The sequence below is a fragment of the Terrapene carolina genome, unplaced genomic scaffold (genome assembly GCF_002925995.2).
Source record: "Terrapene carolina triunguis isolate 2854851 unplaced genomic scaffold, T_m_triunguis-2.0 Scaffold422, whole genome shotgun sequence".
Classification (NCBI taxonomy): Eukaryota; Metazoa; Chordata; order Testudines; family Emydidae; genus Terrapene; species Terrapene triunguis.
The window spans coordinates 456,873-472,361 of NW_020664773.1; the positions used below are offsets into that span (position 1 = coordinate 456,873).

Sequence of the window (15,489 nt, forward strand, 5' to 3'; positions counted from 1 at the left end):
CTTCATGGCTGAGGATGTGAGGGAGATTCCCAAACCTGAGCCATTCTTTTTAGGTGACAAATCTGAGATAGTATTCACCCAAGAGTTCTGAAGGAACCCAAATGTGAAATTGCAGAACTACTAACTGTAGTCTGTAGCCTATCATTTAAATCAACTTCTGTACCAGATGACTCAAGGATAGCTAATGTGACGCCAATTTTTAAAAAGAGCTCCAGAGGTGATCCCGGAAATTACAGGTCTGTAAGCCTGACTTCAGACCGGGCAAACTGGTTGAATCTATAATAAAGAACAATATTGTCAGACATATAGATGAATATAATTTGTTGAGGAAGAGTCAACATGGTTTTAGTAAAGGGAAATCATGCCTCACGAATCTACTAGAATTCTTTGAGGGGGTCAACAAGCATGTGGACCAAGGGAATCCAGTGGATATAGTGTACTTAGATTTTCAGAAAGCCTTTGACAAGGTCCCTCACCAAAATCTCTTACGCAAAGTAAGCTGCCATGGGATAAGAGGGAAGGTGCTCTAAGGGATTGGTAACTGGTTAAAAGATAGGAAACAAAGGGTAGGTATAAATGGTCAGTTTTCAGAATAGAGAGAGGTAAATAGTGGTGTCCCCCAGGGGTCTGTTCTGGGCCCAGTCCTATTCAACATATTCATAAATGATCTGGGAAAAGGGGTAAACAGTGAGGTGGCAAAATTTGCAGATGATACAAAATTACTGAAGATAGTTAAGACCCAGGCAGACTTCAAAGCGCTACAAAAGGATCTCTCAAAACTGGGTGACTGGGCAACAAAATGGCAGATGAAATTAAATGTTGATAAATGCAAAGCAATGCACATTGGAAAGCATAATCCCAACTATACATATAAAATGATGGTGTCTAAATTAGTTGTTAACACTCAAGAAAGAGATCTTGGAGTCACTGTGGATAGTTCTCTGAAAACATCCACTCAATGTGCAGCGGCAGTCAAAAAGAAAACAGAATGCTGCGAATAATTAAGAAAGGGATAGATAATAGGACAGAAAATATCATGTTGCCTCTATATGAATCCATGGTACAGCCACATCTTGAATATTGTGTGCAGATGTGGTCGCTCCATCTCAAAAAAAGATATATTGGAATTGGAAAACGTTCAGAAAAGGGCAACAAAAATGATTAGGGGTATGGAACGGCTTCCATATGAGGAGAGATTAATAAGACTAGGACTTTTCAGCTTGGAAAAGAGACAGTTAAGGGGAGATGTGATTGAGGTCTATAAAATCATGACTGGTGTAGAGAAAGTAGATAAGGAAGTGTTGTTTACTACTTCTCATAACACAAGAACTAGGGGTCACCAAATGAAATTAATAGGCAGCAGGTTTAAAACAAATAAAAGGAAGTACTTCTTCACACAACACACAGTCAACCTGTGGAACTGCTTGCCAGAGGATGTTGTGAAGGCCAAGACCATAACAGGGTTCAAAAAAGAACTAGATAAATTCATGGAAGATAGGTCCATCAATGGCTATTAGCCAGGATGGGCAGGAACGGCGTCCCTACCCTCTGTTTGCCAGAAGCTGGGAATGAGTGATAGGGGATGGATCACTCGATGATTACCTGTTCTGTTCATTCCCTCTGGGGCACCTGGCACTGGCCAGTGTCAGAAGACAGTATACTGGGCTAGATTGACCTTTGATCTGACCCAGTAGGGCCATTCTTATATTCACTGTTTCTTTCCTCTTATCCTATCTCACTCTGTTGGCTTTTCATTGCAGTATAGTTGATTTCAGGATTCAATCATCCAAACCTGTCTTTTTTAAGGAGAAAGGATCCAACCAGATGACAGCACGACCAAATCATAACTAACCAGGGCCCAAGCAACAGGTGTCATGGTCGACTTGCCAGCCAAAGCATCCACTGATAACTAACCAGCAGTCCAGTGTTCCAAAAACATCAACAAAAGCCATATTTCATCCATCTTTTCTATCCTGTCTCTCTTCCACCTTTGTGGCTGTCTGTTTGTTAAGAACAGGATGAGTGAATATCTTTCACATCAGGACTGAGAGTAAAATTAACCTTCTCCTGTTCATCATAAAAAATTTGCTCTGAAAAATAAGAGATTCTAATATTTTGACTATAAAAGGAGAAAGACATTGATAAGGTCTGACTAAGTTTGTTTTGCATAATCACTCAACCACAGTTTCAATAGAAATGCCTGTTTTAATTTCCTGTTCTTTCTTGTGTCTAATTAAACTCAATTTGAATGAATGCTTTCGGGTGTTTGCCAAGTAATGGAGTAAAACCAAGGCTTTGTTTAAAGATAACCCTGAACCATGATGCCAGTGAAGTTTTGGGCTGCACATACAACTGCATGGACTGCCATATCACAAAGCAAGGCGGAATAGTCTGACTTTGGAATACTTCAGCTATGCCCAGGATGTCATATACGGAGTCATCTCTGTGAACCACATAATAGACAAACTGAAGCGAGTTCAAAGAAAAGCCATGGCACTAATCAGGGTGGAAAGAGCCAGACTACTCAATTCTTTCACTAAGAGACAGTAAGGGAGCGAAAGGAAAACTCTTCACAAATATATGAAGACGTAAACACCAAGAACGGCAGAAAAATTATAAAGGGCAACTCCTCAGAGTCTCACTAGCAAGGATGAGGGTGCTACAAATAATGTTAATTAGGGCTTTCAAGCGATTAAAAAAATTAATCGCAAGTAGTATAATGCCATTTATGTAAATATTTTGGATATTTTCTACATTTTCAAATATATTGATTTCAATTACAACACGGAACACAGAGTAAGTGCTCACTTTATATTTATTTATTACAAATATTTGTGCTGTAAAAAATGAAATAGTATTTTTCCAATTCATCTCATACACGTACTGTAATACAATCTCTTTATCATGAAAGTTGAACTTACAAATGTAAAATTATGTACAAAAAAAACTGCATTCAAAAATAAAACAATGTAAAACTTTAGAACCTACAAGTCCACTCAATCCTACTTCTTGTTCAGCCAGTCACTCAGACAAACAAGTTTGTTTACATTTGCAGAAGATAATGCTGCACAGTTCTTGTTTACAATGTCACCTGAAAGTGAGATCAGGTGTTCGCATGGCACTGTTGTAGCCGGCCTCCCAAGATCTTTATGTGCCAGATGCACTAAGGAATCATATCTTTGCGCTTTGTAAACAGGGGCCGCTAACAGGGAGTTTCAAGAAGGAGTTTGGAAGGGGAGTGGGAAGGGGGTGAGGTACACTTGCCATTCTTTAAAACCTTTAACCTAAACTCTAATCAAATCTTCTTGATTTAAACAAAAACCCTATTGTTAACCTAGGTAGCTGTGGGAGAGAATGCAGGCAGAAGCCCAGCAGCAGAGTGGGGGCTATCTTGATAATTGCGCTCAGTATAGCATGTATGATTACGTGCCCTGTGGGTGGGTGGCATGTGTGTGCATTCGGTGCAAGGAGCTCCTGGCCCTCAGAGACCACGTACGGGCTTTGGAGGCCAGGGAGGCGGAACTGGAGGAGCTAAGGGAGGCAGAGAGGTATGTTGATGAGGCTTTCCGGGACACTGTAGAATTGTCCCACCTCCGGTCAGACAGCCCCTGCACTTTAAGGAGGATGAAAGGCTCAGGGAAGTAGAGCAATCAACGGGAGCAGAGGGAAACCTTCCCATAGTTGGGACTCTCCTTCCAGATGATGTTGGAGTATCCTCTCGCACTGAGGTTACCTCTCCGGGGGAGGGAACTCCAGTCATTAGGAAAAGGCCGGTGTTAGTAATGGGAGATTCGATCATTAGAAACATAGATAGCTGGGTTTGTGATAACCAGGAGAACCATATGGTGACTTGCCTCCCTGGTGCGAAGGTTGCGGATCTCTCAAGGCATCTAGATAGTCTTATGTGTAGTGCTGGAGAGGAGCCGGTGGTTGTGGTACATGTAGGTACCAATGACATAGGGAAGGGTAGGAGAGATGTCCTGGAGGCCAAATTTAGGCTGCTAGGGAAGAGACTGAAATCCAGGACCTCTATGGTGGCTTTCTCAGAAATGCTTCCAGTTCCATGCGCACGGCCAGGTAGGCGGGCAGAGCTTAAGAGTCTCAATGCATGGATGAGACAATGGTGTAGGGAGGAGGGGTTTAGATTTATTAGGGATTGGGGAAACTTTTGGGATAGGGGGAGCCTATACAGGAAGGATGGGCTCCCGCTAAACCAAAGTGGAACCAGACTGCTGGCACTTAACATTAAAAAGGTTGCAGAGCAATTTTTAAACTAAGCGATGGGGGAAAGCCGATTGCTGCAGAGGAGCACGTGGATCGGACAGAGACTTCTCTTAGGGGAGAGTCTATTAATAGAGATTCTCTAGGTTTTAGTCAGGAGGAGAGGATGGAAGAGGATAATGTAAGGGCCAGATCAGTGATTGGGCAACAAAATGGCAAAGGAAATTTAATGTGGATAAATGTAAAGTAATGCACATTGGAAATAATAACCCCAACTATACATACAAAATGATGGGGGCTAATTTAGCTACAACTAATCAGGAAAGATCTTGGAGTCATCGTGGATAGTTCTCTAAAGACGTCCACGTAGCGTGCAGCGGCAGTCAGAAAAGCAAACAGGATGTTAGGAATCATTAAAAAAAAGGGTTAGAGAATAAGACTGAGAATATCTTATTGCCCTTATATAAATCTTTGGTATGCCCACACCTTGAATACTGTGTACAGATGTGGTCTCCTCATCTCAAAAAAGATATACTGGCGCTAGAAAAGGTTCAGAGAAGGGCAACTAAAATGATTAGGGGTTTGGAACAGGTCCCATATGAGGAGAGATTAAAGATGCTAGGACTTTTCAGCTTGGAAAAGAGGAGACTAAGGGGGGATATGATAGAGGTATATAAAATCATGAGTGGAGAAAGTGAATAAGGAAAAGTTATTTACTTGTTCTCATAATATAAGAACTAGAGGACCCCAAATGAAATTAATGGGCAGCAGGTTTAAAACAAATGAAAAGAAGTTCTTCTTCACACAGCGCACAGTCAACCTGTGGAACTCCTTGCCTGTGGAGGTTGTGAAGGCGAGGATTATACAGGATTTAAAGGAGAACTAGATAAATTCATGGAGATTAAGTCCATGAATGGCTATTTGCCAGGATGGGTAAGGAATGGTGTCCCTAGCCTCTGTTTGTCAGAGGGTGGAGATGTATGGCAGGAGAGAGATCACTTGATCATTACCTGTTAGGTTCACACCCTCTGGGGCACCTGGCATTGGCCACTGTCGGCAGACAGGATACTGGGCTGGATGGACCTTTGGTCTGACCCAGTATGGCCATTCTTATGTTCATATGTCCCTTCATGCTTCAAACACCATTCCAGAGGACATGGGTTCTGCTCGATAATGATCCAAAGCAGTGCAGACCGACGCATGTTCACTTTCATCATCTGAGTCAGATGTCACCAGCAGAAGGTTGATTTTCTTTTTTGGTGATTCAGGTTCTGTAGTTTCCTCAGAGTGTTGCTCTTTTAAGACTTTTGAAAACATGCTCCACACCTCATCCCTCTCAGAGTTTGGAAGGCATTTCAGATTCTTAAACCTTGGGTCGAGTGCTGTAGCTATCTTTCGAAATCTCACATTGGTACCTTCTTTGCGTTTTGTCAAATCTGCAGTGAAAGTGTTCTTAAAATGAACATGTGCTGAGTCATCATCCAAGACTGCTATAACATGAAATATATGGCAGAATGTGGGTAAAACAGAACAGGAGACATACTATTCTCTGCCAAGGAGTTCAGTCAAAATTTAATTAACACATTTTTTAACAAGTGTCATCAGCATGGAAGCATGTCCTCTGGAATGGTGGCCAAAGCATGGAGGGGCATATAAATGTTTAGTGTATCTGGCACATAAATACCTTGCAATGCTGGCTACAAAAGTGCCATGTGAATGCCTGTTCTCACTTTCAGGTGACATTGTAAATAAGAAGCCAGCAGCATTATCTCCTGTGAATGTAAACAAGCTTTTTTGTCTTAGCGATTTGCTAAACAAGAAGTAGGACTGAGTGGACTTGTAGGCTCTAACGTTTTACATTGCTTTGTTTTTGAGTGCTATTATATAACACTGGAATGTAAGCACTCGAATGGGTTACCTAGGGAGGTGGTGGAATCTCCTTCCTTAGAGGTTTTTAAGGTCATGCTTGACAAAGCCCTGGCTGGGATGATTTAGTTGGGGATTGGTCCTGCTTTGAGCAGGGGGTTCGACTAGATGACCTCCTGAGGTCCCTTCCAACCCTGATATTCTATGATTCTCTGAACAACAACAAAAATTCTACATTTGTAAGTTGAATTTTCACGATAAAGAGATTGTGTTACAGTACTTGTATGAGATAAATTTCAAAAATACTATTTCTTTTGTTTATCATTTTTACAGTGCAAATATTTATAATAAAAATAATATAAAGTGAGCACTGTACACTTTGTATTCTGTGCTGTAATTGAAATCAACATATTTGAAAATGTAGAAAAACATCAAAAAATATTTAATAAATTTCAATTAGTATTCTATTGTTTAACAGTGCGATTAAAACTGCAATTAATCTTTTTTTTAATCACAATTAATTTTTTTGAGTTAATTGCGTGAGTTAACTGCGATTAATTGACAGCCCTAATGTTAATTAAAATTAGATACAGACTGGAAATCAGGAAAAGCTCCCCTAGAGTGAGATGCAAAAGGGGATATGGCCTTCATGGAAGAAACAGTCTCTCCAGGGAAATGGAGGCCCTATTGCTTCTCTTTGAAAATTAACACTGGTGGATGTATCATAGGGGACAATCCTGCACTGGCCCCTGGGACATGGGCTATTTGATCTATGGCAAGAGGGTGAAGAAATAGCTGATTCTTGGAATTGATATAACTTGTCCAGCTTTCCAGACATAATGAGAATGACAAAGTGGCCAAGGCCACATCTCCTTTACAGACACCACACAGCCCTCGATACTGAAAAGATAAACATTCGCCTTAAACTGAAAGATGCTCATTAATCACGCGTTACCACTTGGAGAGAGGAGCATCTGACTACAAGCAGCTTTTACAAAGAACAGGTCATGACAGGTCTTGGGGCTGAGGGGGTCATTACCTGTGCAGGAGAAACATAAAGGAGGCAGTCTTTTCTTCAGACCTAAACAAGACCTCCAAGTAGCCAGACCCTGGTAGACACTTCCACCATCTACAGGCCTTTGAGGATGCTTCCACTACCACGAGTATGTGTTACTCCTGGGAGAATTCTGCGCTACTGCGTGCATGCATAATTAAGGAGCCACACATTATTTTTTTGCGCAGAAAAAGGCTTCTGCCGAAATGTTGCTGCAGTTCTGCCTTTTGCCCACGACAGGATGCTGTAGCACAAGAACACAGCAGCAGCTCCCAGCCAGCGAGGAAAAAGAAAGCCTGCTTTCTTCACAGCGCCTGTCAGGCCAGGTCAGGAGAAAGGACTATGGGGAGACAGACAGCGTGGGATGCTGTGGGGGGTCAGACAGGGGCTCATAAGGGCTAGTGGGGGAGGACAGACTGGGGCAGAGGCTGAATGGGAGTGGAGGTGCAGGGCCATAGGAGGGAGGGTGGTGCAGGGCCACATGGTGATGGGGGACAGGGTGCAGAGCTACAGAGGGTGGCTGAGTGGGTGTACAGAGACACATGGGGAGGGGGGGGACAGAGCCACATGGGGATGGGGGGTGGCTGCCCAGACACACAGCTGGACAGGGGGAGGGGGTACAGGGACACATAGGGACAGGGGAAGGGTGCAGGGCCACATGGGGAAGGGGGAGTGGGTGTCTGAGTGGGGGTGGCGGGACACATGTGGACGGGGTGCAAGGACACATGTGGTGCAGGAACACATGGAGACAGGGGCAGATGTGCCTGACTGAATGGGAGAGGCTAGAGGTCAGCCAGGGTCTGCATGGGGGAAGCTCTCTAACAATCCCTTCCTGCCCCCCAAATAAACCTGTTCCATACTTTCCCCACCCATACCCAACAACCCTCCAAGTTCACACCCAGGCTCCTTCCCAGCGATTTACTTCCCTCTCCCTCAACTCCTCCGTTACCTGTGACTTCCCCCAAGTCTTTGCACTGCTTCTGAGGGGTGTGGGAAATACGGTTCTGTATTGTCATTTAAATTAATTATTACTCAGAGTTCTGTATTAATATGCCTAGTAAGGAATCTATTTGTTAAAAAACATTTCCTGAATCTTTGTTGTTGTCTGAATTGTTACAGACATACTTGCGGACAGGTATTTTGAAATAAATGACCAAAAATAATTGAAACTGGTGTGATTGTATTGTGTTATTTTGACAAATAAAATATACAGAATTTTGCAGCATTTTAAAATATTGTGCACAGAATTTTTAATTTTTTATTGCAGAAATTCCTCAGGAGTAATGTGTCAGGGGGTGGATTTGCTTTTATCCTCCCCCTCCAATAAACTGGGGCCTAACTGCTCAGCTGGCTCTATAGTTTGCTGACAGACTTAGTCATGGCTCCCAGACCATGAGAGGGAAGACTGCTTCCCTAGGAGCACTGGAGCCTCCACAAAACCCTCCTGGAACTGTAGGCCCGGGCAGAGCAGGGGTGAGAGGGTGCACTAAGAGCAGCACAAGCTTGCATGCTGCACTTATGTTTTTGCCATGGCGGGGCTGGGATAATACTTTGCATCTGGATAGCTGTGATCAGTGTGGTGCACAAACATTCAGTTACTCAGTCTAAGATAGACACGCTGAGCTGGAGGAACAGTGAAGGGGATGTCAGTGAAGGGGACGTAGTCCAATATTAAGCACATGTCTGTGTCCCAGGCAGGGCCACCCGGCCAGTGCACAGCTCTTAGAGCAGTGTTTGATTCTCTCCCCTAAACACAGTCCATGAACTCAGGGATCATTGGTGACATTACTCACCGGGCACCCATGGCAACAGGGGGACTGACCTGTAAACAGCACACTCAGTAATGGGGTGACACTGTTGATGAAGAGACCCCGGATATTTGCTGGCAAAGTGTCTCTATTCTTCTCTAGGAAGCCACTGGAGGCATACTGAACCTGGGGAGAGAAGCAGAGCAAGGGAAGCAATTTGCCAACCCAACCCAAGCAGAGTGGAGCCCAAAGTGTATGGCACCAAGAACCATGCTGGCAGCACAGAAGAGTCTAGGATGGATAAAAATCAATGATTTTTTTTTTAAAACATGAATTTTTTTGTATTTACGTTGAATTTTTTTGATTGTTATTTAAATTATAGTAAGTTTTTCTTTTTAAAAATGGACCTGTTTAGAATGAAATCAGAATTTAACACAAAATATGTTAAGGTCTAAACTTATTATAATTTAGTTGTAAATATAAAAGATAAATAAAATAAAATAAATAAATTAATGGAGATATCCTATATCCTAGAACTGGAAGGGACCTTGAAAGGTCATTGAGTCCAGCCCCCTGCCTTCACTAGCAGGACCAAGTACTGATTTTGCCCCAGATCCCTAAGTGGCCCCCTCAAGGACTGAACAACCCTGGGTTTAGCAGGCCAGTGCTCAAACCACTGAGCTATCCCTCCCTCCCAGGTTTTGATATGAGAAGTTTATGTACCCAAAACATTTAAGGTTGCTTTGTTTAATACAAATAAACTTCATATGATGTTTGGTGTTTAAATTCCATCTCCCACACAGCTCCCACTGATGCAGCTTGACATAAATCATGAACAAAAAGTAAATTATCTAGTAAATAAGCAACATCTCATTCACTATTTTCTAACATACTAAAATGTATGATTAATAAGAATCTGAAAATATTAAGCATTATAATTGCTTAAATAAATAGTGTATTCTCCTAAGTAGCAAAAAGATGTACCAAGTCTAGAGTAAAGGCTCTATTTAGTTGTAAATCAACATATTTTTAATGGTTATATCAGCAAACGAGAATTAACCTTTCTTTAGAAAATAACTGAAGTACAAATAAAAAAGCTGATTGAAATTGATGAATCAAATAGAACAGTGGATCTCAAACTATGGGCTGTGACCCCAAAGTGGGTCGCGACTCCATTTTGATGGGGTCGCCAGGGCAGAAAGTCCCACAGGGGGTCCAGAGTCCCAGCCGGGAGCCCCACAGATGGCAGGGGGCCCAGAGCCCCAGCCACAAGCCCCACAGACGGTGATGCTGAAGGGGGGGTGGGGGCAATTTTTCTAGTGGGGAGGTCACGATTTTATTTTAAGTCCAAATGGGGTCACCAGCACAAAAACTTTGAAAAAACACTAAAATAGAGGCTTTCCACTTGGTGATTTAAATCATTATTTAAATTGCTGATTTAAATCACCTTGATTAAAATCAATTCATCCCGTAAGAGTCCAACACAACTACTATTTTGCATTTACGTTTGTATCCTCTTCCCATGGATGCATTTTGACTAAACGCCATAAATGAAATACAGATAATAATACCCAGACACTACAGTGATGGTGCAGGGCTGGCAGCATAACTCGAAGATATTAATTTTTTCTTGCTTTGCCTTCCTTTCTCATTTTATTCCATTTTCTTTCTATCTGCAACTTCCTTTCTCATCTCTATTCTCTCCCACTCGTTCCATTAGGTTGTTAACCTCTCCACTGTGCTCTGTTCCCTCCATTCTCCCACTCCCCTCATTTCCTACCTTCAGCCTCGCATTCTCTCTTCTCCTTTAACTAGACGTTAAGTATTTTAATAATGAATGTCTTAGAGGGTAACCCCCTGAACAAATACTGAATCAAAGTATTAAATCACAGAACATTAGTAACCAGAACTGTGTCTTCCCTTGTTACAAAATTCACTTCCATGTAAATGAGCTGTTTAATACATTATGGCCAAGATTATCGATCCAGGGAAAGTATGTGTTAGAGAGCTTATTCCTTCACTCTTCCACTTCCCTGGTCCTTCTCGCATGAACAGAGAGCAACAATACCCAAAGTCCGAAAGTGCAAACAATTTGATGTTTATTGGGGTGAACTTTCAGCAAGCTTAAATCCAAGTTCCTTTTTCCTTATTTTCGAATCCCAACTTGCTTCCTGTTTGCCCCTAATTTATATAGTAATATTTACAGCTATACCTTAACCAATCATTCTACTGAAATTTACCTAACCAATCCTAACGTATTGTAACATGATTAGCTAACCAATTATATCCCACTACCTTAATTAGTTTACACCCAGCAAAATTAATTGTACAGCAGACAGAAACAATCACAGAACCAGACAGAGACCATGCAAATAAACATACAAAACAATACAGAAGTTAAGATTTCACAACTACATCTATAAATACATAAGGGTTTCCCAGTTGTGTTTATTGATAAGTGAGTTCTTACCAGACAGAAAACTATATTTCCTTTTACATCTTCTAGGCTCTTCCCTTTCTCTGGAGGTGATAGATCGGATCACCTTCCTAACAGCCCCAGATTGCCTTATTTCAGTAGGACTAAACAGGGCCTCAGATTGTCACAGTGAGAGAAGGCCCTTACACAGATTCTTTCTTTTATACCTTTATAACTAGCTAAATAATAAACATATACACCTCTACCCCGATATAACACGAATTTGGATATAACACGGTAAAGCAGCGCTCCGGGAGGCTCCCGAGGACAGCGTTATATCGGGGTAGAGGTGTACCTAAATTCTTAAAGTATAGGCCTTTACAGACAGGCTTGAATATCTATATCCTAACAGTATGTGTTCATCTGTCCTAAATTAGGCTCCTCAGTCTATATTTAAGCATTGAAATAAATGGCCCAATTTTCAAAATGCTGAGCACCTAGCTGCTCCCATTGGGCTTGTTAATCTTTGGAAATACAGAAGTGATTCTGGTATTCCGGGCTCCTGGATATAAGGCCACTAGGTTTCTCCACCAATGCCCTACAAAGAATGCAGAGTATTTACACCTTAGAAGGGAATCAGCAAAGCAATAGCCTGAGACAGGAGCTCACATACAGCAGAACCCCAATTATCTGATCTAATTGGGACCAGGTCCAGATCGGATAATCAAAAATTCGGATAATTTGGAGAATGGGCAAAGGCTTTCTATCCGTTATTTTAAGAAACGGAGTTGCTTTTAAACAATCTGACCTCTCCCAGAGAAGCATTAAAACACACCCCCCTTTTTTATTTTCAGCGTACATGAACAGTTACTTCTAGTAAAGAGTACCAGTTTTTAAAAATGCAGAATGATCATTTTAAGTTGCAACAACAGCAACACTGTATTATTTTGGAGTTGCTTGAGTTTATCATTTCTGAATTTTTAAAAATGGGTACTGTACTCTTTACTAGAAGTAACAGTTCATGTATACTATCCTGTGTGTGCACTGGTTGTTTGGTTAATACAGAGAGCTGGATAATGGAGGCTCGGATAAACAGGGTTCTACTGTACCACGGTGATGGGTACATTGCAAATATGGAGAAATTCCACAGATTCGAGGGGAAGCCCCACCTTCCCCAGGGACTACGTGCCCTCCCACAGATTCATAGATTCTAAAGCCAGAAGGGACCACTGTGATCATCTAGTCTGACCTGTGTAGCACAGGACATGGAACTTCCCCAAAATAATTCCTAGAGCAGATCTTTTAGAAAATCATCCAACCTTGATTTTAAAATTGTCAGTGATGGAAAATCCATCACAACCGTTAGTAAATTGTTCCAGTGGTTAATTACTCTTACTGTTAAAAATTCATGCCTCATTTCCAGTCTGAATTTGTCTAGCTTCAATTTTCAGCCACTAGATCATCTTAGACTTTTCTCTGCTAGACTAAAGAGCTTATTATTAAATATTTGTTCCCCAAGTGGGTAATTAGACTCTAATCAAGTCACACCCTAATCTTCTCTTTGTTAAGCTAAATAAATTGAATTCCTTGAGTCTATCACTATAAGGCAGGGTTTCTAAATCATTTAATCATTCTCGTGGCTCTTCTCTAAATCCTCTCCAATTTATCAACATCCTTCTTGAATTATGGGCACCAGAACTGGACACAGGATTTCAGCATCCATTGCACCAGTGCCAAATACAGAAGTAAAATAACCTCGAGATTCTCTTGTTCACGCATTCCTGGATCGCACTAACCTTTCTGGCCACAGCGTCACATTAGGAGTTTGCGTTCAACTGATTATCCACCATTACTCCCAAATCTTTTTCAGAGTTACTGCTTCCCAGTATACAGGATATGGGACTCTAAGGCCTTGTCTACACTACAAAGTTTTGTCAGCAAAAGCTGCCTTTTGCCGACAAAACAGGGGAGGTGTACACACTACAAAGCTACTTTTGGTGGCAAAACTCTGCTGTTTTGCTGACAAAATAAAACCACCTCGATGAGAGGCATAAAGCTGTTTGCAGCAAAAGTTAAAATGACAAAACGCCAGTGTAGACACTGCTGTTTGTTTTGTTGCCATAACTGGCTTCCACCAGTATCCCACAATGCCTGCCCTGACTGCTCTGCTCACTGTTTTGATCTCTGCTGCCCTGCAGGCATGCGCTCCGGGAAGTATCTGACAGCTGAGGTACTGCTTCATTGTGGGGAACAAAAAGTAAATCATTTACGTGGAATGCTCTTGTTCTGCTCTGCACTAGGAACACAGCTGAAGGCAGACTGCTGCTGTGGGGAGTGGTGGGGGAAGGGACTGCTGTGCTGCTTTGACATTCCTCAGCAGGGAGAGCTCACAGAGCTTCTCAGGATTCTGCTTCTGGCAGCCGAGGAGGCTGTGGGAGAACTCGGAGGGAATCACAGAACCATAGGCAGGAAGGCAGAGCGGACTGTTTCCGGAGAGACTGCTGTGCCGAGCAGAGCCAGGGCTGCCTCAGGATAGGTCAGTCAGCCTGCTGTCTCCCCCGCCCCATATACACCATTCTCCTCTCCCTTCCCCCACACACTTCAGTTGAAAAAGCAACTGACAATATACTAGGATGCCCCTGGAACGATGGGATTGAGAAACCTTCATCATGTGATGCTGTACCTGCCCCATGAAGCATTGCAAACCCTTCCCAAAGCACCCTGCAGCCAGTTGCCCAGTGGGATAGCTACCAGTGCATTGCTCTTTGTGTCAATGTAAGAGCTGTTAGTGAGAATGCACTCTGCTGACACAAGGAGCTAGTGTGGACATGCAACAGCGGTTTTAAAGTCGCATACCTTTTGCCGATAAAACTTTGTAGTGTAGACAAGGCCTAAGTAGGGCCTAGATTCTTTGTTCCTAGATGTATACATTTACATTTAGCTATATTAAAACTCATATTGTTTACCTGCCCCCAGTTTACCAAGCAACCGAGATCTCTCTGAATCAGTGTCCTCTTCATTATTTACTACTCCCCCAATTTTTGGTTCATCTGAAGACTTTAATAGCAATAATTTTATGTTTTCTTCCAGGTCATTGATGATAATGTTAAATAGGATACCTTCTAGAGAGCCCCACCTCGCCTAAGAAGTGGCCCCCAGGGAGCACATCTCTCCCACCCATACCCCCACGGGCCCTGAAGCACACACCATCTCTTTCACCTACATGAGACAGAGTGCCAGTCTGTACCCTAAACAGTACTTACCTTCCCTGCATAGTGAATGATGCTGAACCCTAGCACGTGGCCTCTACACGGCTGGAAGTGTGAGTTCCCCTTGAAGGTGCTGTTCAGTTTATCCACAAAGGTTTTATCAGTCGCCTGCAACACAAGAGATTTCATAGTAAAACCCCACAAAATGAGAAATTAATAGTTATTATTTATACAGCATCTCCATTCCCACCAAGACACTGGGCAGGGATCTACAACTGACTAGAAACACATTTCGATACAATACAAATATAATAAAAGCCACCCTAACAGCTGAGACAGCGATGAAGAGAATTCTTGTCTATGAAGCGACTCCCCCTACCAACCTTTAAACTAGGTTCGACGGGGACAGGTGAGCAAAGCCCGCAGGTAAGTGGGGAACATGGAGACCTGGGAGATGGGTCGGAAACGAGAGGGAGTGTGGGCTATATTGGCAGAGAGAAAGGAGGGTCAGGACAAAACTGGGAGGAAAGATCAAACCAGTATCTTAGATGCCTATATACAAATGCGAGAAGTATGGGTAATAAGCAGGAAGAACTGGAAGTGCTAATAAATAAATACAACTATGACATTGTTGGCATCACTGAAACTTGGTGGGATAATACACATGATTGGAATGTTGGTGTGGATGGATACAGCTTGCTCAGGAAGGATAGACAGGGGAAAAAGGGAGGAGGTGTTGCCTTATATATTAAAAATGTACACACTTGGACTGAGGTAGAGATGGACATAGGAGATGGAAGTGTTGAGAGTCTCTGGGTTAGGCTAAAAGGGGTAAAAAACAAGGGTGATGTCATGCTAGGAGTCTACTACAGGCCACCTAAGCAGGTGGAAGAGGTGGATGAGGCTTTTTTTAAACAACTAACAAAATCATCCAAAGCCCAAGATTTGGTGGTGATGGGGGACTTCAACTATCCA

General features: G+C 42.4%; 1 protein-coding gene across 1 annotated transcript in view; it reads right to left on the bottom strand.

The window, feature by feature from the left end:
• Positions 1 to 14,703, bottom strand: part of LOC112111355 (myosin-IIIb-like) — a 91,019-nt gene extending 76,316 nt beyond the window's left edge. The window contains exons 1-2 of the mRNA XM_026658267.1: positions 14,569 to 14,703; positions 8,964 to 9,075 (exon numbers count right to left, since the gene is read on the bottom strand). Of these exons, the coding sequence (XP_026514052.1) occupies positions 8,964 to 9,075; positions 14,569 to 14,703 (247 nt within the window). The remainder of the gene's footprint in view (positions 1 to 8,963; positions 9,076 to 14,568) is intronic.
• Positions 14,704 to 15,489: the final 786 nt, after the last annotated feature.